This window comes from Sapajus apella, unplaced genomic scaffold (assembly GCF_009761245.1).
Source record: "Sapajus apella isolate SASKATOON/1434 unplaced genomic scaffold, GSC_monkey_1.0 scaffold37, whole genome shotgun sequence".
NCBI lineage: Eukaryota > Metazoa > Chordata > Mammalia > Primates > Cebidae > Sapajus > Sapajus apella.
The window spans coordinates 9,742,778-9,768,896 of record NW_022436977.1 but is presented as its reverse complement, the minus strand read 5'-3'; the positions used below and the strand labels follow the sequence as shown (position 1 = coordinate 9,768,896).

General features: G+C 39.6%; 1 protein-coding gene across 5 annotated transcripts in view; it reads right to left on the bottom strand.

Moving 5' to 3' along the window:
* Positions 1–26,119, bottom strand: part of NEDD4 (NEDD4 E3 ubiquitin protein ligase) — a 171,305-nt gene that overhangs the window by 4,639 nt on the left and 140,547 nt on the right. For 4 of the 5 annotated variants that reach the window (XM_032297375.1, XM_032297373.1, XM_032297371.1 and 1 more), the window contains 15 exons: positions 22,281–22,400; positions 20,064–20,264; positions 18,952–19,032; positions 18,668–18,722; positions 18,519–18,577; positions 16,788–16,853; positions 11,707–11,936; positions 10,538–10,659; positions 10,379–10,449; positions 8,838–8,933; positions 8,436–8,509; positions 8,117–8,177; positions 3,702–3,761; positions 3,504–3,611; positions 2,454–2,550 (listed from right to left, as the gene is read on the bottom strand). In XM_032297375.1, coding sequence (XP_032153266.1) covers positions 2,454–2,550; positions 3,504–3,611; positions 3,702–3,761; positions 8,117–8,177; positions 8,436–8,509; positions 8,838–8,933; positions 10,379–10,449; positions 10,538–10,659; positions 11,707–11,936; positions 16,788–16,853; positions 18,519–18,577; positions 18,668–18,722; positions 18,952–19,032; positions 20,064–20,264; positions 22,281–22,400 — 1,501 coding nt within the window. The remainder of the gene's footprint in view (positions 1–2,453; positions 2,551–3,503; positions 3,612–3,701; positions 3,762–8,116; positions 8,178–8,435; positions 8,510–8,837; positions 8,934–10,378; positions 10,450–10,537; positions 10,660–11,706; positions 11,937–16,787; positions 16,854–18,518; positions 18,578–18,667; positions 18,723–18,951; positions 19,033–20,063; positions 20,265–22,280; positions 22,401–26,119) is intronic. The other variant, XM_032297374.1, reaches the window with a different exon arrangement.

Below are 26,119 nucleotides of genomic sequence, written 5' to 3'. Positions count from 1 at the left end.
GTGAGACTCTGTCTCAAAACCAAACCAAAACAAAACAAAATCCCAGAGAGTAGAAAGATGGAAACCAGAGACTGGGAAGGTTATAGCGTGTGGGGGAGTGAAGAAAGTGGGGATGACTAATTGGTACAAAAAATAGTTAAAAAGAATGAATAAGACCTACTATTTGCTAGCACAACAGGGTGACTACAGTAGAAAATAATTTAATTGTGCATTTAATAATAACTAAAAGAGCATAATTGGGTTGTTTGTAACAAAGGATAAATGCTTGAGGGGATGGATACCCCATCTACCCTGATGAGATTTTTACTCATTGCATGCCTGTATAAAAATATGTCAAGGGCCGGGCGCAGTGGCTCATGCCTGTAATTCCAGCACTTTGGAAGGCCGAGGCAGGCAAATCATGAGGTCAGGAGTTCGAGACCAGCCCGTCCAACATGGTGAAATCTTGTCTCTACTAAAATTACAAAAAATTAGCTGGGTATAGTGGCAGGTGCCTGTAATCCCAGCTACTTGGGAGGCTGAGGCAGGAGAACCACTTGAACCTAGGAGGCAGAGGTTGCAGTGAGTTGAGATTGTGCAACTGCACTCCACCCTGGGTGACAGAGTGAGACCCATTTCAAAAAGAAAAAAAATGTTGGGATTACAGGAGTGAGCCATCACGCCTAGCCGACTTAAAATACTTTTTATTGGCTATCTAATATTGCATTGTAATTTTAACAGTTTGAAATAACTTCTACTTCTTTCTATAAATATATAAGAATTTGACTTTACATTTTAACACAAACAACTCTGGCACTATGTGGGGGATATCTGCCCCAAATTTGAAACAGCGCATGAAATCAGTGGATGGTTATAGGCCTGGGTTACATAAAAGAAGGAAGAGGCCAGAGATGGAAAGGAGCATTTGTTTGCCCTGCCTTCATTCTCTACTAACTGGTTAAGGTAGAGAAAATAAAGGAAGGGGAGTCAGGTGAAACCATGAAAAAGAAAGAGGCTACGAAGCCCAACTAGGCAAGGAATGACGAATTGGTTAGTGGCAAAGCTAACCACTTTGCGTGGTTACTCTAGGTAGACAAGGAGCAGCTGCTTGACTGGTTCTGCAAACACACATTAATGAAGTTTAGCAAGCTGACCAGATTTGACATGGAGAAGGCAGGATTTAGCAATCCCATCAGATGGCCAGCTTCTATTTACATAAAAAAATTCAGCTTAGCAAATTCCTAGGCAACGGTCCCCGACCTCTCGTCCCCAGGACAATCCTAATCTTACTCGTTATTCTGAATAGGGCTCTCATTTTAGCTACATCTTTTCTAAAGATTTATTCTTCGATTCTTGGTGTCCTTAAAAACAAGTAAGTATCATTCCAATATAAACAGAGTATGAATCAGTGTGAAAAAAGTTGCCGTGATCTACACCAGAAATGGCACTTTTAAACAAAATACACCTACAGTTTTATACATCAACTGGAAAACAATTTGACAAAATACATAGAAGCTTACTTTATAGAAAACTACATTAATTATTCTGAAAATCAAGAGATATGTGCAGTCTTATGCCCAGTCCTGCTGCTTCCCCCAATAAGTGAAAAACTGTAGCCTAATGAGATTCTCCACCCCTATCTTGAAAGGAAAAAAAAAAAAAAAGATTTCATGATTAAGTTTGGAAAACAATGCTTTTGTTTTTTTCCGACAGTAAAGCTTATCATAAGTCCTGAAGAAATCCATTTAACTTTGTTTAGTATAGCATTTCCTCAAAGTTATTCTACTATGACTCTTTGTTTCTTTTTTTAAATACACTTATTAACATTCTGTGGAACTTCAAATGCTATCCTGAACTACCACATTAGAGGTCATGCTTTTTTTTTTTTTTTTTTTTTGAGACAAAGTCTCACTCTGTTGCCTAGGCTGGAGTGCAGTGGTGCGACCTTGGCTCACTGCAACCTGCGCCTTCCTGGGTTCAAGCAATTATCCTGCTTTAGCTTCCTGAGTAGCTGAGACTACAGATGTATACCACCAAGCCCAGCTAATATTTGTATTTTTTTGGTAGAGATCGGGTTTCACTGTGTTGGCCAGGCTGTTCTTAAACTCCTGGCCTCAAGTGATCTGCCTGCCTTGGCCTCCCAAAGTGCTGGGATTACAGGCATGAGCCACGCCTCCCAGCCAAGGCAATGCTTTTTCTGTAACTGAAGCATACTGGGCATAGAATTTGAAGTTAAAGAACAGAAAGTGACGCAAGTCATCTGATGATTCCAGTTTTCTCCTTTATGATCTGACTAGAAGGTGTAAATATATTTTAGCCTACTCCACTGTCTCTAATGATATCACTTTTAAAAGCTTAATTCTTTTTAAAATTAAGCTAAATGTTAGTAAATGATAAAAGCTTGAGGATTCATCAGCCATGAAAAAGACAACAGGCATCGCTCCCTTTTTTAATGATCTATGGAAAATCCTTACCATATAGTTCAGCAAATCCATTCATGGGCACCCGAGATGTGCCAGTGACAAACTGAAGCAATCTTATTCTTTTTTCTGAATCCATCATTAAAACAGCCTGAATAAGATAAAAACATAATTTAGGGAACAGCACTGAAAAAAGGGTAAACAAATAATCCTAAAACACAAGCAAGCAGAATTTAGTTAGAATATTAATAATCCCTTACTAGATTTGCATATTTCTTTTAGTTAAATTTTTGTTTATGGGTGGCTTACAAAGTTCTTGAAAACTTTATTTCTAAGGCTATGTGGCAACCTTTTAGAATGAGATTATAACCTTAGTGAACTAAAAAAATTTATTTTCAGATGTGACTCAAGGCTTTTAAACATTATATGCTAGGCGCAGTGTCTCATGCCTATAATCAATCCCAGCATTTTGGGAGGCTGAGGCGGGGACATCACTTGAGGCCAGGAGTTTGATGCCAGCCTGGCCAACATGGTGAAACCCCATCTCTACTAAAAATACAAAAATTAGCCAGGCGTGATGGTGTAGGCCTGCAATTCCAGCTACTCAGGAAGCTGAGGCAGAAGAATTGCTTGCACCTGGGAAATAGAGGCGGCAGTGAGCTGAGACTGTGCCACTGCACTCTAGCGTGGGAGACAGAGCGAGACTGTCTCAAAAAAAAAAAAAAAAACCCACATTATATTAATATTATTGAATGGCATACATATTTCTCTATCAGATATTTTAAAAGAGATATCCAAGAGTCCCTAGAAATACCCTGCAGGTTATTATAAGTTCTTTCAGAGTCCCTACTTTAGCAAGAAACTAAGCAATTGTCTCTGCCTGTCGTTCTACTTACTACCTTCTGAACATTTTACATATGTAGTAATAGTTACAGTCCCAGCAGGTGCATGTATACAGTACAAAATGAAAGATAATTTTTGCTGGTCTATATATTTTTTCTGTATCAGTTATATGTAATCCACCAGTACAGTGAATCAAGAGTTGACTTAGATATAATTAAATCTATCAAAAAGTAATTTACAAAAATAGAAGTTTCCAATTACCTTCCAAAACCATTGTATAACCTGATGATTTGCGCTGTAGCCATTTTTATACTTGGTATGTTCTCTCCAGTCATTCACATCCACATCTCCCAGTCCACACATAAGAAGCTACGTAAGGAATGTCAAATCATAAACAAGGAAAATAATCGCTTCAAAATTTCTGTTTTAACATAAAATGTTAGGAATGTTATATCTTACCTCTAGTTCATTTTCATCAAAAATTTTGATGAGATCCTGTGGTATGAGTTCAAAGAATCCCTAGAAGAAAGACATATTTAAAAACCTGATGGGCAGGGCCAATGGCCTTTCCTATGCTTCAGCTTCTGGGTTCCAGTGGAGGAATCGCACATCCACCCAAGTTTCTACCACTACACAATCACGGGCTCTTCCCTGAGATCTCAATATTGGTCAGAAAATGTACGTGTGCCCAGTCTGTTCTCTCTCATTTATTCCTCAAAATGGCTATTTTCAAACTCTCTATGGCCAGGAGTGGAAGCTCATGCCTGTAATCCCAGCACTTTGGGAGGCCGAGGTGGGCGGATTGCTTGAGTCAAGGAATTTGAGACTAGCCTGGGAAATGTGGTGAAACCCCATCTCTACATATACAAAAATTAGCCAGGCATGGTGATGTGCACCTGTAGTCCCAGCTACTGGGGAGGTTGAGGTAGTCCAGCCTGGACGACAAACTGAGACCCTTTCTCAAAACAAGAACAACCCCAAGACCTAAAATGCAATTAAAAAAAAAACACAAACAAAAAACTAGAACAACAAAAACCAAATTTCTCATCCTTCTCAGGCCTCCATATCACCCCTTCTTTACAGAGTAGATAAGTTCTATTTGGGAGAAAACAGAGGCAAGTGGCCGGGTGCGGTGGCTCACACCTGCAATCCCAGCACTTTAGGAGGCTGTGGTGGGTGGATCACGAGGTAAGGAGTTTGAGACCAGCCTGACCAACATGATGAAACCCCATCTCTACTAAAAATACAAGAAAAATTAGCCAGGTGTGGTGGCAGGCACCTGTAACCCCAGCTACTCAGGAGGCTGAGGCAGGAGAATCGTTTGAACTCAGGAGGCGGAGGTTGCCATGAGCCGAGATCACACCACTGCACTCCAGCCTGGGCAACGAAGTGAGACTCCGTCTCAAAAAAAAAAAGAAAAGAAAAGAGAAGAGAAGCAAGTATGCATGATGGAACTCCCTCAAGCTTCTCCATCCCTGCATCCCAGCCATCACCAACACCCATCATGGCCTCCTTCCCACTGCATTGGAAGAGAGGTGCCACCTCCTCTTTCAGGCTAGGCCTGCACCTGTGTTTCACCTGCTCCTCAGGGAGGTCATCTTACTACATCTCTTTCTCTTTATTGGCTTACTCTGTATGCATTAAAATTTGTTAAAACAAAGCAAGCAAGCAAACAAAAAACCTTAATGACTTTCCCTTCACAGCCAAGTTCTTGGCAATGCCATGCAGTTACCAAATCCACTCACTTACCTCCCATCTAACCCTCAGCCCACTGCCATCTGACCGCTACACTACAGCTTCCTTGAAATTGTTCTGGAAAAAGTCAAGGACAGCTTTGTAGGTATATCTGATAAATACTTTTAATTCCTTATCATATTTGACTTCTTTGCAGTATGATTAAAAACATCTTTGCTATTGAAACTCTGTCTGCTCTTGATACCCTTGTCTACCTTTGTTAATTTCCTTTGCAGTTTCCTTTCCGCCCTCCCCGCCGCCATGCTCTAAACTGTCCATTCATAAACCTTCCATTCAAAACAAGGGTTAAGATGCTGGTGTTCCTAGGTCTCTCTCCACATGTGAGGCCATCTACTTTCACTGCCTTTTCACATTTTCCATCTTACCGAGTTCACCGCTTCACTACACAGGCAGATAATCCCCGAATCCAAACATCTCTACCCTTTAAGTCTCCTTTCCTGAATGACATTCAAATGCACAGGTAGTTCTTATCACCACCACTATCTTCATTCCCTTACCATTCTTATCACAGTTCCCTCACCATTACCTTAATTCCTTACCATTTCTCACCAGGATTACTGTAGCACTTTCCCAGCTCTGCTGGGAAGTCTGCTGCTAGTCTTGCTCTCATCTAACTCACTCTACATAGCACTTCCAGAATGATCTAAAACGTAAATTGAATCCTGGTGTCTTATTGGTTAATAGCCTTTAATGCTACCTTCCTTTCCCGTCCTTGAAATTCAGAGAAAACTCCGAACTCTACTGATTCACACACAGGCCTTTTATAAACTGGTCTCTTAGCTCTGCAGGCTTATTGATCCCCTCTTGCATTCTCTCAGCCAGCATGCTCAACTGCCTGTGGGTATAGCCTACCTTATTGCCAGACTTCACACATGCTGCTCCTGCTGCTTAGAACTGCATTTCCCTCCTCTCCATGGTTGGCCAACCCCTCTAGTCCTTCTTTGTCCCTTCCTTTGCCCCTCCCTGATTTGTACTTTTCTTCTGTGCTCTCCTAGCATTTATGCTTGCCTCTGTTCATTTCCCTCTTTTTGTCTTTTCTTTTTTTGAGACAGAGTCTTGCTCCGTCGCCCAGGCTGGAATGCAGTGGCACGATCTGAGCTCACTGCAACCTCTGCCTCCCGGGTTCAAGAGATTCTCCTGCCTTAGCCTCCTGGGTAGCTGCAATTACAGATGCGGGCCACCACGCCCAGCTAATTTTTGTATTTTTAGTAGAGATGCTTTTTCACCATTTGGTCAGGCTGGTCTCAAACTCCTGACCTTGTAATCCACCTGCCTCAGCCTCCCAAAGTGCTGGGATTACAGACGTGAGCCACCGCGCCTGGCCCCATTTCACTCTTTGCAGCATACATCCCTTGACAGCAGGACCTATGCCTTTTGGCCTGGTACAGCACCATACACACAGTATTCAATACTGAATTTATGAAAAAGTATGTGATACACACACACACATTTTTAGACACAAGGTTTTACTCTGTCACCCAGGCTTGAGTGCAGTCGTGCCATTATAGCTCATAGCTCACTGTAGCCTCGACTTCCCAGGTTCAAGTGATCCTCCATCCTCAGCCTCCCAAGTAGCTGTGACCATAGGCACATGCCACAACACAAGGCTAATTTTTAATTTTTGGTAGAGATAAGGTCTCCCTATGTTGTCCATGCTGGTCTTGAACTCCTGGGCTAAAGTGATCCTCCTGCCTCAGCCTCCTCAAGTGTTGGGATTATAGGCATGAGCCACTATGCCCAGCCAGATACACATTTAACAGAAGATGTTAAGTTAGCTTAATAAATGAGTGCTCTGACAATCACTTATATGCCTACCAATTGGGGAAGTTTAAATAACATATTAATTTATATTATGAATAAAATATAGCCACAAAGAAAGGCAGCTATATGTCTCCACATGTAAATATCCCCAATAAATATCTGATTAAAAAAAGAAAGTAGGTTGGGCATGGTGGCTCATGCCTGTAATCCCAGCACTTTGGGAGGCCAAGGCGGGTGGATCACTTGAGGTTAGGAGTTTGAGACTAGCCTGATCAACATAGTGAAACCCTGTCTCTACTAAAAATACAAAAATTAGCCAGGCATGGTGGTGGGCGCCTGTAACTGCAGCTACTCAGGAGGCTGAAGCAGGAGGATCACTTGAGCCTAGGAGGTGCAGGTTGCAGTGAGCCGAGATTACGCCACTGCATTCCAGCCTGGGCGACAGAGTGGCCAATCACTCTAGTCCTTCTAGTCTAAAAAACAAAAACAAAAAAACAACAAAGCAGAGGGCATTAAAAATCTGAAGACAACAGTTAAAGATGAATCTGCTAAGACTATGAAAGGGGAAAGGCACCCAATTCTCAGCAATAATAAACAGCTTATGGGGAGGTTCTTACTTTCATCTCATTGGTATTAATAATATATTAATAATTAAAATTCCTTAAGTTAGAGAGCTTCCAGAATTCCTCACTCTTAACATGTAAGAAATTACATATGGCCGGGCGCGGTGGCTCACGCCTGTAATACCAGCACTTTGGGAGGCTGTGGCTGGTGGATCACAAGGTCAAGAGATCGAGACCATCCTGACCAACATGGTGAAACCCCATCTCTACTAAAGATAAAAAAAAGTTAGCTGGGCATGGTGGCGAATGCCTGTCCCAGCTACTGGGGAAGCTGAGGCAGGAGAATCGTTTGAATGCAGGAGGCCAAGATCTTGGCAGTGGCCAACATCGGGCCACTGCACTCCAGCCTTGGCAACAGAACAAGACTCCATCTCAAAAAAAAAAAAAAAAAAAAAAAAAAAGAAGAAGAAAGTAAGTCACAAAACAAAATGTATGAGGTGATCCTATTTAGAAAAACAAATATGTTACACTATCCCTACAGCACTCTGGTTCTTTTGCTGTCCTACGGTGAAGGGAATGGAGTTGGGAAAACGCCTGGGGAAGGGGACCTTTCAATGTCTATTGTCTAGATTTCTTGAATGAATGAATGGAATAGCTAATACAAAAATATAATTTAGAATGATTTCACAAAACAAGTCATATACTTATTTTTCTCAGCTGTGATGAGCCCTAATATTTGAAACTTATGGGTTATACTGTGAAATTATGGAAGAGCAAATAAAAGAAAATAAATACCTCTTTAAAAGCAGCCATTTGCTTCTGGATTCGGTTTACAAATCGCCACTGTATTACAAGACTAAAAAGAAACATTTCATTTTCACGTGAACCAAGACAAAATTCAGAGGCACAATTATTCCAGTTAGAAACAGAAACCAAAGACCAGCTGAGCCCTAGGCAAAAGCTGAATGTGAGTGCTTGCTACTAAACTGGGATGGAGAGAGAAGAAGAACACTGGGATTCTGGCCAATGGGACAGAGAAAGATGGTAAGATGAGGCTTTTTGGAATAAAGTATAAAATTATGTCCAATAAAATACTTATTAATAAAATACTTACTAAATATATTCCTTTTTGTTCTTATTGGTGACAACTATTTCTGATCCACCATTTTTCAACTCATGTTGGTGTGTCTAAAATCAAACACAATGCCTTGGTATGTTATTTTAGTGAGAAAAAATTTTAAAGTATACATACTGTAGTTATACAAGAAACCTGGTGTTTTAAATTATGTCCAGTCAAAAGTAAAAAGCTAAGAAAACTTAAAATATTGGTTTTACTGAAATAAATATGGAACGAGTCAAATGTCAAAGAAAGCACAAAGTCTTGCTGAGAGACAGCTTTTGTTACTGGAAACTAAGTGTAAAAGTAGAGCATAGAAAAGTATTAAGCGTAGGTATTAACATCTAAACATTTGTTTCACAATTTATGTGCCATTTTAACTGATCAAAATTCACAAACCTGTCCAAAAAGTTCTTCATCTATAATAAACCTGAGGTCCAATTCTGTTGGGTCATTTTCAAGAATCCATCTTAGAGAATTGTAATATTCACTATCCTAGATAGGAAAAATTACAAATTTAAAATTTGTATATATAACACACCTGAAATCGCAAAAACCAGTATGCACAGGGTCTGAATAGTTGGGTAAAAGACGAGAGGTCGGATGGACATCCTTTCCTTACACAAATACACATATCACAAAAAGTGGATGACAGGTAAGGGCAAGAATAAAAATGTATCAATCAATCAAGTGGTGCCTACTTAAAAGTTCAGAATCTATGTCTATGTGGAAACAGTGGAGGCACGGATTTTATTATCCAGTTAAAGGAGTGAATCAAAAAGTTTTCAGATAAAACCTAACTTCTGTGGATACCCAGGAGCACTTAGCACATTCCTCACATGCCTATGTGACTGTGTGTGAAATGTTTTATTTATTTTTTAATTTTTTTTTGAGACAGGATCTCACTCTATCACTTAGGCTGGAGTGCAGTGGTGTGATCATCACTCACTGTAGCCTCGACCTCCTAGGCTCAAGTGATCCTCCTGCCCCGGCCTCTCGAGTAGCTGGGACTACAGGTGTGCACCACCATGCCTGGCTAATTTCTGTATTTTTTTGTAGAGACGAGTATCACCATGTTGGCCAGGCTGGTCTCAAACTCCTGACCTCAAGTAATCCACACCTCAGCCTCCCAACGTGCTGGGATTATAGTTGTACACTGCTGTGTCCGGCCCTGTGTGTGAAATGTTTAAGTAGCTATGAGGAGGCCATTATTTATACGCAGCCAGAGTTAAAGAAAAATCTCTAAATAAATATAGAGGCTCAATGAACCAACTCAAATAACTGTGCAATCTTGAGAATAATAAAGAATCACATTGTTTGTGCTGTAAATATGTAACAAGAAAAGAATAAAAAATGAACTTGGTACTAAAGAAGATGCCCTAGAATTCATGTGAACACACATTGTGTGAAGCTATTCAGCAGCACCGGAAACAACATGGCTATAGTCAGAGGTTGAATCCTTGGGCTTCTGTTTCTTTCTAGGAGCCTAACCATAATGCTTTGCCATTTGACTGCCATTTAAAAAATATACACCATTCATCATAAAACATCATATTTCAAATACTAATTCAAAAGATACATAACTTGTATAACCTGTTGAAGTATTTATGTTTACTGATACCTATAACTTGATAACTATAACTCTGAAATGCATGAAAAAACTAAGATAGGTTGATGGATAGACAGACAGGTATGTGATCAACTAAATCTAGAAGACAATGCAATTGTGAGTAGTGGATATAGAAGTGTCCAGTGTAAAATTCTTCCAACTTTATTATACATTAGAAAATTTTCATAGTAAAATGTTGAGGAAAAAGTTCATTTGTATTTTGAAACATGATAATTTATTAATTTCCATATCATTAAAATCAAATTCTTCAAAATGCTCAAGTTGCTTGTTAAATTATACTTCCTCTATACTGTAAGTGAAAAAGACATACCACAGATTCCATATCATGAAGGGTTATCGGTTTGTGAAGCATCATCTTGTAAAATGGGCGGATGAAAAAACCTTGCAAAAAACAAAATACATTTAGGATGATTACCAAGTGAAAGAAAACAGGTAATTACATTGTAAAAAGTTTATACTTAATACTAACCATCCAACAGTTTGCCATGATAAACTGCCATTCCAGCCACCCGACCAATAAACTTGAAGTAAGAGAGGTGATCTTCATTACACAATCCAGAGTTTGGATTTATCTGTAGGGTATAATTGTCCCTGTAAAGACAATTCCATTTAAATACTCCATTTGAAAAACTTTAATATGACAAATAATTATAAAAAATCTTCCTCTTTTAAGAATTGTTTACTAGTGTTAGAACCACATTCCTCCACTGGACTTAATGGTTTTAAAAATAGCACTTTCTGTCAAAAAGTGGAAACAACACAAATGTCCTCTGGCAGATGAATGTTTACACAAAGTTGTTTTTTTTTTTTTTTTTTTTTTGAGATGGAGTATTTCTCTGTCCCCCCAGGCTGGAGTGCAACGGCATAGTCTCGGCTCACTGAAACCTCTACCTCCCAGCTTCAAGCGATTCTCCTGCCTCAGCCTCTGAGTAGCAGGGACTACAAGCACCTGCTACCACACCCGGCTAATTTTTCCACAGTTTTAGTAGAGATGGGGTTTCACTATGTTGGCCAGGCTGGTCTTAAAATTATGACATCATGATCCACCCATCTCGGCCTCCCAAAATGTTGGGATTACAGGTGTGAGACACTGTGCCCGGCCTAAACAAAGTATTATATGTAAAAATAATGGAATATTATTCAGCCTTAAAAAGGAAGGACATTCTGATACATGCTACAACATAGATGAACCTTGAAGACATCATGCGAAGTGAAATGAGCTGATCAAAAAAGGACAAATAGTGAATGATTCCACTTAAGTGTGGTACCCAGAGGAGTCAAATTCATAGGGACAGAAAGTAGAATGGTGGCTGTCAGGGAATGAGGAGCAAGTGCTTTCTGGGTACAGAGTTTCATTTTGGGAAGATGAAAAAAGAAAACGTTCTAGAATTGGATGGTGCTGATGGCAACTCAGCAATGTGAATGTATGTAACGACTCTAAATTGTGTATTTAAAATAGTTAATTTGATAAATTTGATGTAATGTGTATTATACCACAGCTTTTTAAAGTCACTTCTGAAACATCAGTTAAAATTGCCCTTTTCTGGCATGACATACATTTTCCTTGTATCGCATGACTCTTACTTCTAAAACCGTGATTTTTCTTTTTCTGCATATAGTCATTGTAAAGTTACTTACGTAGCAGAATATTCGAACAACCCATAATAAGGGTTAAACATTTCCTTTGAGATCAGAAAGAACCATTCTCTGGCAACTCCTCCATAATCCAATCCCTTTTCACCATCAAACTCAATCCACAGTCGAGCCTTGAGGAAGTCTGCTCTCTTGACACCCATAATTCTCCGGTAAGAGTCCTCGAGAACAGTTGCTCGGCGAAGTTTCATTTCAAATTTGTTTGGAATGTCATTCTGAAAACCCAGAGGAGAGACTTATGGTTTCTATCAGTTCAACATAGTAACGAACCTGTCTCTCCTAAAGTTATAACATTCCCTCTACACCCTGTGTCTAAGTCCCTTTTTCCTTACGTAATATACTCAGGGCAAACACAACTAGGTATATTGTCTTGCTTTCCTCAATGGTATGAGAGAGTTCCTGCATTTTCTCTAATTACTTACTACTGTAATATAGACTTCTTTATATCTAAAAGGAGCTTTTGACTTTTTCTTTTTTGGAGAAAGTTCTGTTGTCTAGGCTGGTGTGCAGTGGCGTGAACATGGCTCACTGCAGCCTCGACCTCATGGGCTCAAGTGATCCTCTTACCTCAGCCTCCTAAGTAACTAGACCATAGAAGCATGCCATCATGCCTGGCTAATTTTTAACATTTTTGTACAGGTGTGGTCTTGCCATCTTGCCCAGGCTGTTCTCAAACTCCTAAGTTGAAGCAATCTTCCCGCCTTGGCCTTCCAAAGTGCTGGGATTACAGGGATGAGCCACAGTACCCAGCCTAAAGAAGCTATTGATGGTGATGGTAATGCCCCCATGAAGCCATTTCGTTAATAGTCCTTTTCATATTAAGTTCCAGTGACCGCCGTTCTGTGACCTGTAGGATAGCCACTGCTGCTAGTTGTTGCCTGCCCATTTGTTCACAGTTTTCCCTTTCTCTACCTTTCCTCCCTGGAGTCTATCCTCTTTCATTCATTAACAGATGCTAACACTTACAGATTGTGCCATATACGGTTTGGCTGGGTCCCCACTCAAGTCTCATCTTGAATTGTAACTCCCACAATTCCCATGTGTCTTAGGAAGAACCCAGAGGGAGATGAATGAATTATGGGGGCGGGTCTTTCCTGCACTGTTCTCGCGATAGTGAATGGGTCTCGCGAGATCTGATGGTTTCTTTGCACAAGCTCTCTCTTTGCCTGCTGCCATCCACCTAAGATAACATTTGCTCCTCCTTGTCGTCCGCCATGATTGTGAGGCCTCCTCAGCGGCGTGGAACTGTAAGTCCAATAAACCTTTTTCTTTTGTACATTGCCCGGTCTCGGGTATGTCTTTATCAGCAGTGTGAAAACAAACTAATACAGCCAGGCTCGGTTCCCCTGGAACGGGGGCGGAGGGGAGGCGTTAACTCATTTAACCTTATAACAATACCATGCAAAAGCTACTATTATTGCCTTCATTTTATACATAAAACTGAAGAAGACAACTTAAGAAAGTCTTAACTCCTGAGTCTGTGCTCTTAATTAATGGAGCTACATTGCCTTACTAATCTTTTGTACATTTTTTGCTTACGTGACAAGTGTATGTAACTATGCTTTAGGCGGACCTTACTGTAAATTTTACGAAAGATACATCTAAATATTTCATTCCTCAGTACTTCATGGGCAAATTTCCAGGGGAAACTAGTAAGAGAAAACATGCCATCAACATTTTGTCACCTCCAAAAAAGAAGGTTAGCTCTAAGGAAAAAAAAAATTTATTCTCAATTTATTTAGAGAAAATGAGAAGCCCTATAGAGACATGACAATGTTAGCAGTTGATAAAAGCAATATAAGCATAATATGAGCAGTTTACTGCTTATGTCATTAAAAAAATGGTAAGCTTGCAGAAAAGCACTTTTAGACTGGATACTAGGCAGCTGGCGCAGGTAAGCATTTATCAAAGACCCACTCTGGGCCAGGTGGTATTGTAGTAGCCAAGGATGGGGAATAAAGGGAATACAAACAGGCTGTAAAATGTTGCTTCCTCAAGGAGTTTCTAATCTGGTGCATATGTGAAAAACAAGAGTAAATGCTGCTATTTCTGAGACTTAAAATAGGAGAACAATTGCTGATGATAGAGATGTAAGCAGTGTTCTGCAGGGCATAAAAGACTGAGCTATTGACTTCAAATGAGGCAATCAAGAAGGCTTTGAAAGGAAGTCTTTAGACAGAAAAAGAGGGAAGGAGGAACAGCATACATGAGGGGTCTGATATATTTAATACCCAGAGAGTACAGAAGGAGAAGGGAGAGGAAGGGAAAGCAAGCAGGGATTATAGTGAAAAAAATGTGAAAAAGTAGTCTGGGGGAGAGGGTGGACAGTGTGAATGCAGTCGAGAAGAGAGTTTCTGAGCAGGGGAGCCACACGGTCAGATCACTGGGTTCTCATAAGCTGACGGGACAGGGTATAAAGAACAGTTTTAAGGAGGAGAAACAAGAGGCACACTGGTCAGTTAAAGACCCCTGGAACAGCTCAGAGAGAAGAGACAAAGGGATGTGTGAAGCAGCAACGGCAGTGGAAGAAGGGAGGACTACAAGAGAAACTTCGTGTTTGAACTGAGTAGTAGACAAGTGCATGCATTCTGGAATCTGGCCCTGTGTTCAAATTCTGACTTTACCATTCACTAGGTGTGAGACTTTGGGCAGGTTACATGTCTTTTCTAAGGATTAATCTCCTCATCTATAAAATAGGAAAAATAATAATGATAGCTACCCGCATGGAGTTGTTTCAAGACTTAATGGGGTAATGCATTAAAAATGCTTATACAGTATCTGGCACATGGTAATTATTAGCTATCATTATTCCTAACTACGAAATGTTGATGATAAGGAAGCTGAAAAGGTTAAAGACAGCACATGGCTTTCAATCACTGGTTTTTAATTTTTTTTTTTTTTTTGAGACAGAGTACTGCTCTGTCATCCAAGCTGGAGTGCAGTGGCATGATTATAGCTCAGGGCAGCCTTGAACTCGTGAGGTCCAGTAATTCCAGTAATCCTCCTGCCTCAGCCTCCCAAAGTGCTGGGATTACAGGCATGAGCCACTGCACCTGCTGTTTTTAATATTCTTTATCTCTGTTTTGGTGCTACGCTTTCTGACATTCTAAGTGTTCTTGATGTTCTGCTCTTTTGCTGTGATGTGTCTAGACATAGATTTTAAAAATCCTGCTTGGGCCCTTTTATTAATGTGAGAATTCATATTCTTAACCTTCTCTTCCTCATGATCTTGGTCCCCTCCTTCTGGAATGACTTCATGTCTTTGAACCTTTCTTTTGTACGTTTATCCCTTACATACCTTTGTTGCATTCTGGGTCATTTCCACAAAAATTAACTTCTCTTTTAATTTTCTTAATCACTAACATGATATGTCATGTTGGTTAGGAACATGGGATCTGGGGCTAGACCACTTGGCTTTTCTACTTAACCATGGGACTTGATCACATTACCTATTCTCTCTGTGCCTCAGTTTCCTCATCTGTGAAATGTGATAGTACTCCCTTCCTTACAGAGTTATTGTAGAGATTAAATGAATAACATATGTAAACTTCTAAGAATAATGCCTGGTATGCAGTGAGAGATGAATAAATATTACTGCTTTTTAAAGTTTTTTTTTTGTATTTCGTATTTCTGTATTTTGTAGCCTGTAATGGGACTGCCTCCCATATCCTGCTGCCTGAAAGACATTAACAATTAGATACTATAACATGTGTCAAGCACTCAGAGTGGCAAAAAATGGAGAAGCTAGTGCTTCTATTCCCCCAGCATATTCTCATTAAGAATGAAAATATTTACCAGAACAATAAATCAGCAAACATTTAAAATCCCCAAGTCTAGAAGCAGAAAAATTTCCAGGGAAATTTTCACTCAAAGTTATTCTTTCTTTCTTTTTTCTTCTTTTTCGAGACAGGGTCTCACTCTGTCACCTAGGCTGGAGTGCAGTGAAGTGATCTCAGCTCACTGCAACTTCCACCTCCCGGGTTCAAGCAATTCTCCTGCCTCAGCCTCCTGAGTAGCTGGGATTACAGGCGTGCGCCACCATGCCCAGTTAATTTTTGCATTTTAGTAGAGATGGGGTTTCACCATGTTGGCCAGGTTGGTCTCAAACTCCTGACCTCAAGTGATCCACCTGCCTCAACCTCCCAAAGTGCTGGGATTATAGGCATGAGCCACCACTCCTGGCCCAGAAAATTATTCTTAAAAACGAGTGTAGAAAGTTGATGCTATTTATGAATTTTAGTAAGGCAGAAAATATTTAGTCTAAAAAACTACCATGTTTTATTTTTGTTAAAAATTTGGGTGAAAATTTGAGGTAGCCTACCCACCATCTTGAATCTTTGTGAAAGCAGGCTTCTGGCTTAGAATGCAAGAAAGTATAACCCAATATGGCCACCTAGTGGTAGTATTCCTAAAGTGCAGGCAACAGAGGACAGGATGAGCAAATTGAGAGGCAATAAAACTAATAGACACCAACAGAAATGAAATAGATGGACAGGTGATAAGTTTAGTTCCAAACATGTTGCATTTGTGGCTATGGGAAAAAGTGTAGTGAACATAACTGATAAGCATAAGCAGACAAGTCACAAGAGCACAGTTCCACTCATGATTGCAGTTTTAAATTATGCAGAGAGATTACATTTGAAGCTGTAGAGAATGAATGACTATGGCTGGAGAAAAACAAAGTCATAAAAAATTCAGTGATCTCCAACACAGAAAAGACTAGCTTAGAAGATAATTGCCTGAGCCACTCTTGCTCAGATTCTACAAAGATCAAGCCCCACAAACTCCACAAGGACACCCAGGTTAGAGCTCTGGAAAGCAAACTTTTAATGCCATTATTCTGTATTATAAAATGTCTTCAAAAATAAGGACATAAAGTAATTATGATCTGTAGTGATATATCACAGCTACTCAAAAAATTAGCATCCTTTTTCTATGAAAAACTTTTCACTCAAAGTTGTTACAAATATAGAACAAATTCTTAGTTAAAAAAATAAAAACATTTTCCTTTACTTTCCATCTATGTATTGATGACTCTTAAGTATTTTTTTACAAACATCACTAACCTGCTTCTTCAACTTTCTTCGGAAGAACTCATACTTTCTTTTATAATCCCTGGAGTACGGCACTGCCTTCAGTTGAAAATTTTGGAAAAATAAATAAGTTTAGGTTGTTTTTATTCTGGAACAATTTTTAAAGTTCCCTGCTGGGTATTTTATGAACATAAGTTAAGGGCATTAAAATAAAAATATTGGGAAAGAAAAGTTTAATTAGAAGAAAAACAAATACAAAACTTCAAAATGTTTAATTTCTCGGTTAAAGGTAAAATTGTATTCAGCAGTTCCTATGACTGTAATTTTCATCATGCAATATTCTTAAAATGTAACATGCCAGAAACAGGAAATTTCTTCCAAGCAGAGAAATATTAGAAAGAAAAATTTCCATTTCTAAAGACACTTTCGAAGTGATTTCTCCATTAAAGGAAAAACGTGAGAAGTGTACTTTTTCCTTGAACTCTGGGAAGCTGCCTTTTTTAGTCCTTATTTTAAAGGACTACATGTTGAGATAGTAAATAGTAATAAAAAACTCTATCTTCAGTTTTACTTATTTTTATGAATTAGAAAACATCTGAATAAAAATGGAAAAGGCAGCTATAAAAAACGATAAAAATTATCCTATCAAACTGACTCAAGAGTAGTACAATTATCATACACGGTAATATTTATACTTAAATGTGGATGTGTCTTTTTCTTTTTTTTTTTTTTTTTTTTTGAGACAGAGTTTTGCTCTTGTTACCCAGGCTGGAGTGCAATGGCAAGATCTCGGCTCACCACAATCTCCGCCTCCTGGGTTCAGGCAATTCTCCTCCCTCAGCCTCCTGAGTAGCTGGGATTACAGGCACGCACCACCATGCCCAGCTAATTTTTTGTATTTTTAGTAGAGACGGGGTTTCACCATGTTGACCAGGATGGTCTCAATCTCTTGACCTCGTGATCCACCTGCCTCGGCCTCCCAAAGTGCTGGGATTATAGGCGTGAGCCACCGCGCCTGGCCATGGATGTGTCTTTCATACAGGCATTTACAATATTTTTTTGTTGTTGTTTAGATAGAGTCTCACTCTGTCACCCAGGTTGGAGTGTGGTGCGGCAATCTCAGCTCACTGCAACCTCTGCCTCTTGGGTTCAACCGATTCTCCTGTCTCAGCCTCTCAAGTAGCTGGGACTACAGGTGCCTGCCAACAAGCCCAGGACTTTATTTATTTTTATTTTTTTTTTGCATTTTTAGTAGAGAGAAGGTTTCACCACATTGGCCAGGCTGGTCTTGAACTCCTGACCTCAGGTGACCCACCTGCCTTGGCCTCCCAAAGTGCTGGGGTTACAGGCATGAGCTGGGCCCGATTTCTATCAAAAAGTTTAAGAATGACCCTGGAGTGGATAGGGTGCTGCTGCGTCCTCATCCAGATACACTCTCTGCTCCTTTCTGATTTGTGGAGGACTGTCATTATTTTTGTTCAGACAGCGGCAGGCACCAGACTGAGCTCAGCAGCCTACACTGCCTTACCATTCTGACGGTCTGGCTCACTTGTCTCCCACAGTTATTGCACAGGGCAAGGGTAATGACGTCATAGAATCTTTTCAAATAACGGAGACTTGGAGTATGGGAAATAGGGGAGAGGAGAGAATAGCCGATGTGCTTGAGGACTCAATGCCTGTAGGGTTATGCCCTTGACTATCTGCTCTTGAAGAGACAGGTGAGAGGACAGTCTCATCAGAGCACACTGGTACAGAGAGACTTACTGGTCCAGTTATTGCTACATTCTGCAACCGAGGATCTTCCCATTGTGTTCTTTTTATATCTGAAGGGTAGAAAAAGGAAAAAGATGTTCTTTCTCACACATAAAATTTATTATAAAAAATAACATAATGAAAAATCACAATGAACATACTGTGATTTATGTAGAAGATTCTTCCATCTGTGTGAGTTCTCTCTTCCCATCCTGGCTATAATTAAGAATGTATTTCAATTATTTTAGAATAGGGTTTTAGATGTATGGATAGAAAAATAGCACTGATTGTATGGTTAATTTAAATCGCATATGCCGTTCCATTCTTAGAAGGTATCAACATTTTAATAATAAGATTAATTATAGCTGATAAAGAACTACTATATCCCAAAATACAAAATATTTGAGACAGCCAAGTAAGAGAGGTTAGTATTCTATACACTTACAGGTAAAGGCCCTAGATCACTGGAAGTATCAAGTGCTGTCTTTCCTCTCAGATGGGCTGGAATTTTCAATCTTGGATCTTCCTTTTTTGGTACAGTAAATAAAGAACAACACACACACAAATTTCAAAATAATCAAAGTCAGTCTATTACTATGTTTTCTAATATCAATGGACATTTAAAATATTCTCTTGTAAAAGTCCTTTCATATTTTATTTCCTAAATATGTGACATAATATTTTCTCCTTTGAAATCTACCACTCTCAGGCTATAATATCAAAAGGAATAAGGATCAGTTCTCAGGGATCACCACTAACTGGTCACCTCTTTGCCCCGCTCTTTAGGAAATGTGTCACTCTATGGGGGTTTTCTCTACGTAAAAACTGGTAAAAGAATGGGGCATTAAATTGGACCACATGATATTTCTAAGCTCCAGAACATGCATTTTGGCAGCTCTGTTCAGGTTGATTCATATTTTTGAATAACAGGAAGGTAAGCCCAAAAAGGTTATTAAAGGTCAATTCAGAATGTTAAAAATGTGAACAAAATTCAATTTATGTGGTTTAATTTACATATATTATTTTAATATTATTAATTTATTAAATAATTTTAGTAGTATTTAAGGTATGCTGGTCTTTTAATAATTAATTAAAATTTATTCATCTGCTCCTAATTTTGAGTAATTTTTCTAGTGGTAAGCCAAGCACTAAACAACTTTAAGCCTTACCTTAAAATAAAAAAACTTGTTCTACCTAGCCTCACAAGGTTTTTTGGTATTAAATGAGATAGGGATTCAAAAGTTCTTTGGAGCTAGAAAGCCTCATATAAAAGCAAAGGATTATTCCTACATATCTTCCTAAGCATTTATGGCTAGTGAGCTAAAAACTGGAAATAGGAAGTAAACATGAGTATCTCCATCATAATCCAAAACAATATTAAAAAAGAAGGGTAAGTATGTTCCTGAATATAAATAATATTATTAAGAATTCAATATATCTTTTAATGAATACTAGAAAACATAGGTTATACTAATATACACTTAAAGATGATAAGGAACTATACATAAGAGATGACTATCGTTGTTATAAATTTAAATGGAAGAGTATCAAAGTTACCCAGGTGGTGGTTTTAGTGTTGTGGTCAATAAAGAAAGGCCTCCCATTTGGTGCATGCCGGACTTCCCAGCCTTTAGGAAGGAATCCTTGCTCAGTTTCTGATGGCTGGGTCACCTGCTGGCCTGAATCACTTGTGGAAGCTTGTGACTGAGGGCCCGCAGAACTCTGGCTTGATGTCAGCTGATTGGTCTCCACTGTGGCCTAGCATATTTACGAAATCATATCGTAATATTTTATAGAGAACTCACAAATAGCAGCAGTTAAAAAGGTAACTTAACCTGCAAATGCAATACACATCTTCCTTTAAAGAGACTCTAAACATTTCAGGCTCATTTTCAAATGTAGTTATGGCATATTAATATTTTCCCAACATTTTAATAATGCATTACATTTAATAACATTTTTCCAATAAGCTATTTTGTCAAATTTGATTTTAATAATAATTTATAATTTCTCAACTAATTCTCAAGCAGTGAGATAGCAGTTAACAGTCTGTTGTGGGTGCATCTGACTGAGGGAGCGAGGTCCACACGCTCAAGACCTAGCTGCAAGCGGAGCTCTGGTGCCTATAGTAGGAGGTTGTCTTTATTCTCCCAAAACTCATAGGATGGGGGATTCTTATACACAGAAGTAGATTCGAATGTCAGGCAGACAAAATGAATGACAAATATCTACCACAGAAGTGGATAACTGAAATGTAATATAGTCATATGATGGGATATTAGTAGTTAAGAGAAATACACTGCGTCTATAAATAACAACATAGAGCTTTAAAACAATGTTAAGCAAAAAAAAGATGTAGACCTATGGGGTCACAACATCAATTAAAAAAAGGTTTTTTTTTAATGGAGCAGCACCTCATTCTATAAATTGAGTGTTCCCTAGTTGCAAAATTAGAAACACAGGCATATAAAAAATATTTTACTTTTTTTTTCTTTGAGATGGAGTCTCACTGTGTCATCCAGGCTGGAGTGCAATGGTGCAATCTCCACTCACTGCAAACTGCGCCTCCTGGGTTCAAGCGATTCTCTTGCCTCAGCCTCCCGAGTAGCTGGGATTACAGGTGCATGCCACCACAACCAGCTAATTTTTGTATTTTTAGTAGAGACAGGGTTTCACCATGTTAGTCAGCCTGGCCTCGAATTCCTGACCTTGTGATCTGCCCAGCTCACCCTTCCAAAGTGCTGGGATTATGGGTGTGAGCCACTGCACCCAGCTAATTTTAATTTACATTTTCTAAGCTCTTTAAGTATATAAAATTGGCTAGAAGAATACACAACAAATTCAAGACTGTGGTTCCCCCTGGGGAATGGAACCAAGAGCTTGGCTAAAAGAAATTTAGGTTAATCTGTAAGACTTTATTTTTAAAAATAAAATGTCTAGGAATTAATATGGTAACTTATTAATGATGTTAATTCTGAATAAAGGATATGTGTATCTGCTATATTATTTTCTAGACTTTTCAGTGTTAAAAAATTTTTCAACAAGAGATACGGTGATAAGAGAAAATAAATATTTTGCTAAACAGTTAAAAAGGAAATATTACAGGTGAAACTGTTGCCAAGGGTGAGGTGTTATCGGCATAAATTTCTTTAATAGATACCAATCACCAAGATTATGTTTTAGTTAAAATAATGATCTTAACTATTCAAATTATAAAAATACCCAAAGACCAGATTATTTACTTTTTCCTCTTATTCTCATTTGAACTTGTTTTATATAATAACGAGTGGTAATTTGTGTATATTAGAGATTCACAGGAAATGGTGGACACTTAGCATTAGTGTCAGAAAATAAATAATTTGAAGATGCTACAGCCAGGCACAGTGGCTCATGCCTGTAATCCCAGCACTTTGGGAGGCCAAGATGGGTGGATCACCTGAGGTCAGGAGTTTGAGATCAGTCTGGCCAACGTGGTGAAACCCTCTTTCTACTAAAAATACAAAAATTAGCCAGGCATGGTGGCACATGCCTGTAATCCCAGCTACTCTGGAGGCTGAGGTAGGAGAATCGCTTGAACCAAGGAGGCACAGGTGCAGTGAGCAGAGATTGCACCATTGTACTCCAGTCTGGGCGACAAGAGTGAGACTCCATCTCAAAAAAAAAAAAAAAAAAGATGCTAGAAGTATCCAGTATATACTATAAAGTGATGTAATAGTTTACATAGGATGTGAGTTTAAATCCTGTAAGAAAGTAAATTAATAGGTTGCAGGGTACCTGTACAGTGGGCTTTGTCCAAGTAGTTGTTCTGGAATTGTGATCTACATAATATGATCTTCCTCTTTCATCTTGTTTTTCTTCCCAACCTGGTGGTAATCCAGATGAAGTAGGCAAAAGCTAAAGTGAAGAATAACAGAAGAATTAAATATATCAAATTTAAGAATCCTTCTATTACCCCCAAAAGTTCCCTCAATCCCCTTGCCTACTCTCAGCTCAAGCAACCACTCATCTGCTCTCTGTTGCTAGTTTTGCCTTTTTTAGAAATATATATATATGTTTATAGAGAGAGAGAGAAAGAGAGAGGGACAGAGAGAGAAACAGAGAGAGACAGTCTTGCTCTATTGCCCAGGCTGGAGTGCCGTGGTATGATCTCGGCTCACCGCAACCTCTGCCTCCTAGGTTCAAGCGATTCAAGTGCTTCAGCCTACCGAGTAGCTGGGAGCACAGGCATGCGCCAACACACCCAGCTAATTTTTTTTTTATTTTTAGTATTGACAGGGTTTTGCCATGTTGGCCAGGCTGGTCTTGAACTCCTGGTGTCAAGTGATCCACCTGCCATGGCCTCCCAAAGTGCTGAGATTACAGGCATGAGCCACCATGCCTGGCCAGAAGAATTAAATATTAATAAGAAAGAATCCTTTGAAAAGCACCACATTCCTTCTTCACTACTTGCTTGCTTTAAAACAAATCATATTTTATTTTATTGAACTAAAAACCATGTCTTATAATGAAAAATGGGTAAATTATACATCTTAATTTAGTGAAATAAGCCATATTTTAAATATTTTAAAGTGTGCAAAATAAAGTGTTCAGTATTTCACTTGGGGGAAAAAAATCACTAGCACCAACAACGATGAGAGTGAAAACAACCCTAATAAAATACGTCAACAATAACAAGCACATGCTAAGTGTTTAATACAGATGTCATTTTCTTCCCACCTGAATCTTAATGAGATGATTGCTAATATTGGCCCATTTTACTTGTGAGTAAACAGAAGCTTAAAATATGGAAGTAACTTGTTACTACACTTGATCTTGGCAAAAATGCCAAGAAGTCATGGAAGTAACTTGTTAAGCGACATTGCTTGTAAGGAATGGAGCTGAGATTTGAACCCAGGTAATTTAGCAGCAGAAATCATACTTACCTGTTGCATCAGCAGTTACCCATGCTTTGTTTCTCTAAAAGCTAGGAGATGCTATTTATCATAGTTTGTTACAATTGGATAAAGAGAGGTCTGATTATTTCTAGGCTTACTTAAAATAGTTCTAAATCCAGGCTGGGTACAATGGCTTACCTCTGTAATCCCAGCACTTTGTGGGGCCGAGGTAGGCAGATCACGTGAGGTTAGGAGGTCGAGGCTAGCCTGACCAAAATGGTGAAACCTCATCTCTACTAAAAATACAAAAAAAAAATTAGCTGGGCGTTGTAGCGGGCACTTGAAATCCCAGCTATTCAGGAGATTGAGATAGGAGAATCGCTTTAACCCTAAAGGCAGAAGTTATGGTGAGCTGAGATTGCACTATTGCACTCTAGCCTTGGCAGCAAGAGCGAAACTCCATCTCAAAAAAACAAAAATTAGCCAGGCATGGTGGTGGGCACCTGTAGTCCCAGCTACTCGGGAGGCTGAGGCAGGAGAATCGCTTGAACCCAGGAGGTGGAGGTTGCAGTGAGTCGAGATGGTGCCACTGCACTCCAGCCTGGCGACAGAGCAAGATTCCTTCTCCAAAAAGAAAAGAAAAAAAGAACAGAAAAGAGTCCTAAATGTGGCCTTCCTATTGTCATTTTGAACCAGATTAACCCTGGTTTGGTGTGGCTCCCTAAGGTGGCTTACAACATAAGAACCATCACCACCAGTCTCCACACTAAAGACACTGCTTACTAGATACACAGGAGCTCTATGTACATTGCTGGCAGTTGTGATGAGCTGTTAGATCACAAAATGATGGATTTAAATGCTGTCCAGTTCTATAAATGTCCATCTGCTGGTGAATAGATAAATGTAGTGGATATATCTCTACAATGGAATACCATGCACTAAAACAGGCATGCAATAACATAGATCTATCTGAAAAACAGCATAATAAGTGAAAGAGGGTGGACACAAGAGCCTACACCCTACGACTCCCTTTACATGAGATTTCTAAAAAAGGCAAAACTATAGCGATAGAGAGCAGATGAGTGATTCCTTGGGACTGAAAGTAGGCATAGGGATTGAGGGAACTTTCGGGGGTGATAGAAGGTTCTTAAACTTGATTGTGGTGATGTCTGCTTAACTGTATAAATTTATAAAAACCATTTATTTGTATGATCAAAAGTGGGTGGATGTTAAGGTATGAAAATTATACTCCAAGAAAACTCTTAAAAAAAAACAAAATCAATGTACTGAGGAAAAAAAGGTATGGAAACAACTTTTCTGGCACATAAAATATAAATCATCTTACGATTCTGCTGCTCACCAGGTGCACCTAAAGTTGTGTCTTGGGTGAATATCTATGAGTCAGTGAGAACTTCCACATATGCATTGTATAGAGGACATCATAAGATGCAGTGGGAAAAATACCATGGAACTCAGCTTGAGCGGGCTCTGATCTAATGGAGGAGGCTAGACAGGTGACAGTGAGCGAGAGAAAGGCTGGCAAGGGTAGTCTTTCAATGGCATCTGTCTTCTTGTTGATGGTCAGTACTGACTAGGGTAATGTATGCATAGGTGGGTGACCCCTCATTCCTCGGCATAGGATCTGTGTCCCTCTCTTAGTGCAGGGTGTTGTTTAGACAGATAAACCACTTGTGGGCTCTGGATTTTGGAGCCTCTGCATTCCTGTGCTAGAACATAATCCTACTTTTTAAAGCTATCTAGACTGCCATTCAAAATTCCAGATGGTTGGGGAAGAAAATAAGAAAGCCATTCCAAGTGGGGAAATGGAATGCACACAAAATCAGAAGAGGGAGAGAATCAGGACATGGGAACAGTCTCCTTGGAAGAAAAAGCACAGACATGAATGAAAGCAGCAGGAGGCTTCTGTTGGGGGATAAGGAGGGGTAGGCTGAAGAGGCTGGGAGCCTGGGAGTTTTGCTCTGGTTTAAAAAACAAGCAGAGTGAGCTGGGCCTGGTGGGTCACGCCTATAATCTCAGTACTTTGGGAGGCCAAGGTGGGCAGATCATGAGGTCAGGAGATCGAGACCATCCTGGCCAACTGGTGAAACCCCGTCTCTACTAAAATACAAACAATTAGCCAGGTGTGGTGGCACGCACCTGTAGTCCCAGCTACTAGGAAGGCTGAGGCAGGGGAATTCCTTGAACCCGGGAGGTGGAGGTTGCAGTGAGCCGAGATCGCGCCACTGCACTCTGGCCTGGAGACAGAGTTAGACTCCATTTCAAAAAATAATAATAAAAAAATAAAAAATAAAAATAAAACAATAAGTAATAAATAAATAACAAGTAGGATCTCTGAAAAAGAGAGACAAACTCAGAGTAGCGAGGCTTGTGTCAGGAAGCGGATGGAGGCAAGGTTAAGGTCCAAGCTGCCACCTAGGCTGTGGCTGGGAACAGCACTGAGCAGGAAGCAGAGGCCTCAGTAGACTGACGGACGTGATACCTCAGGGAAGAAACAGACCAGGGACTGATAAACTCCAACCTGGCCACTGGGTTTGTCAACGCCAATGGACACCTGAGTGATGAAACCCTGGCTATGCTTCGGGTACAGGGAAGACATGGCTGCTGGATGCCGTGTGTATGTGCAGAGCATCAACAACTGGACACAATGATTCTGAATTGTATGCTGCATGCAGCAACCACCTCTAGCCAGCACAGTGCTTCAACCAACAAGCCCAGATA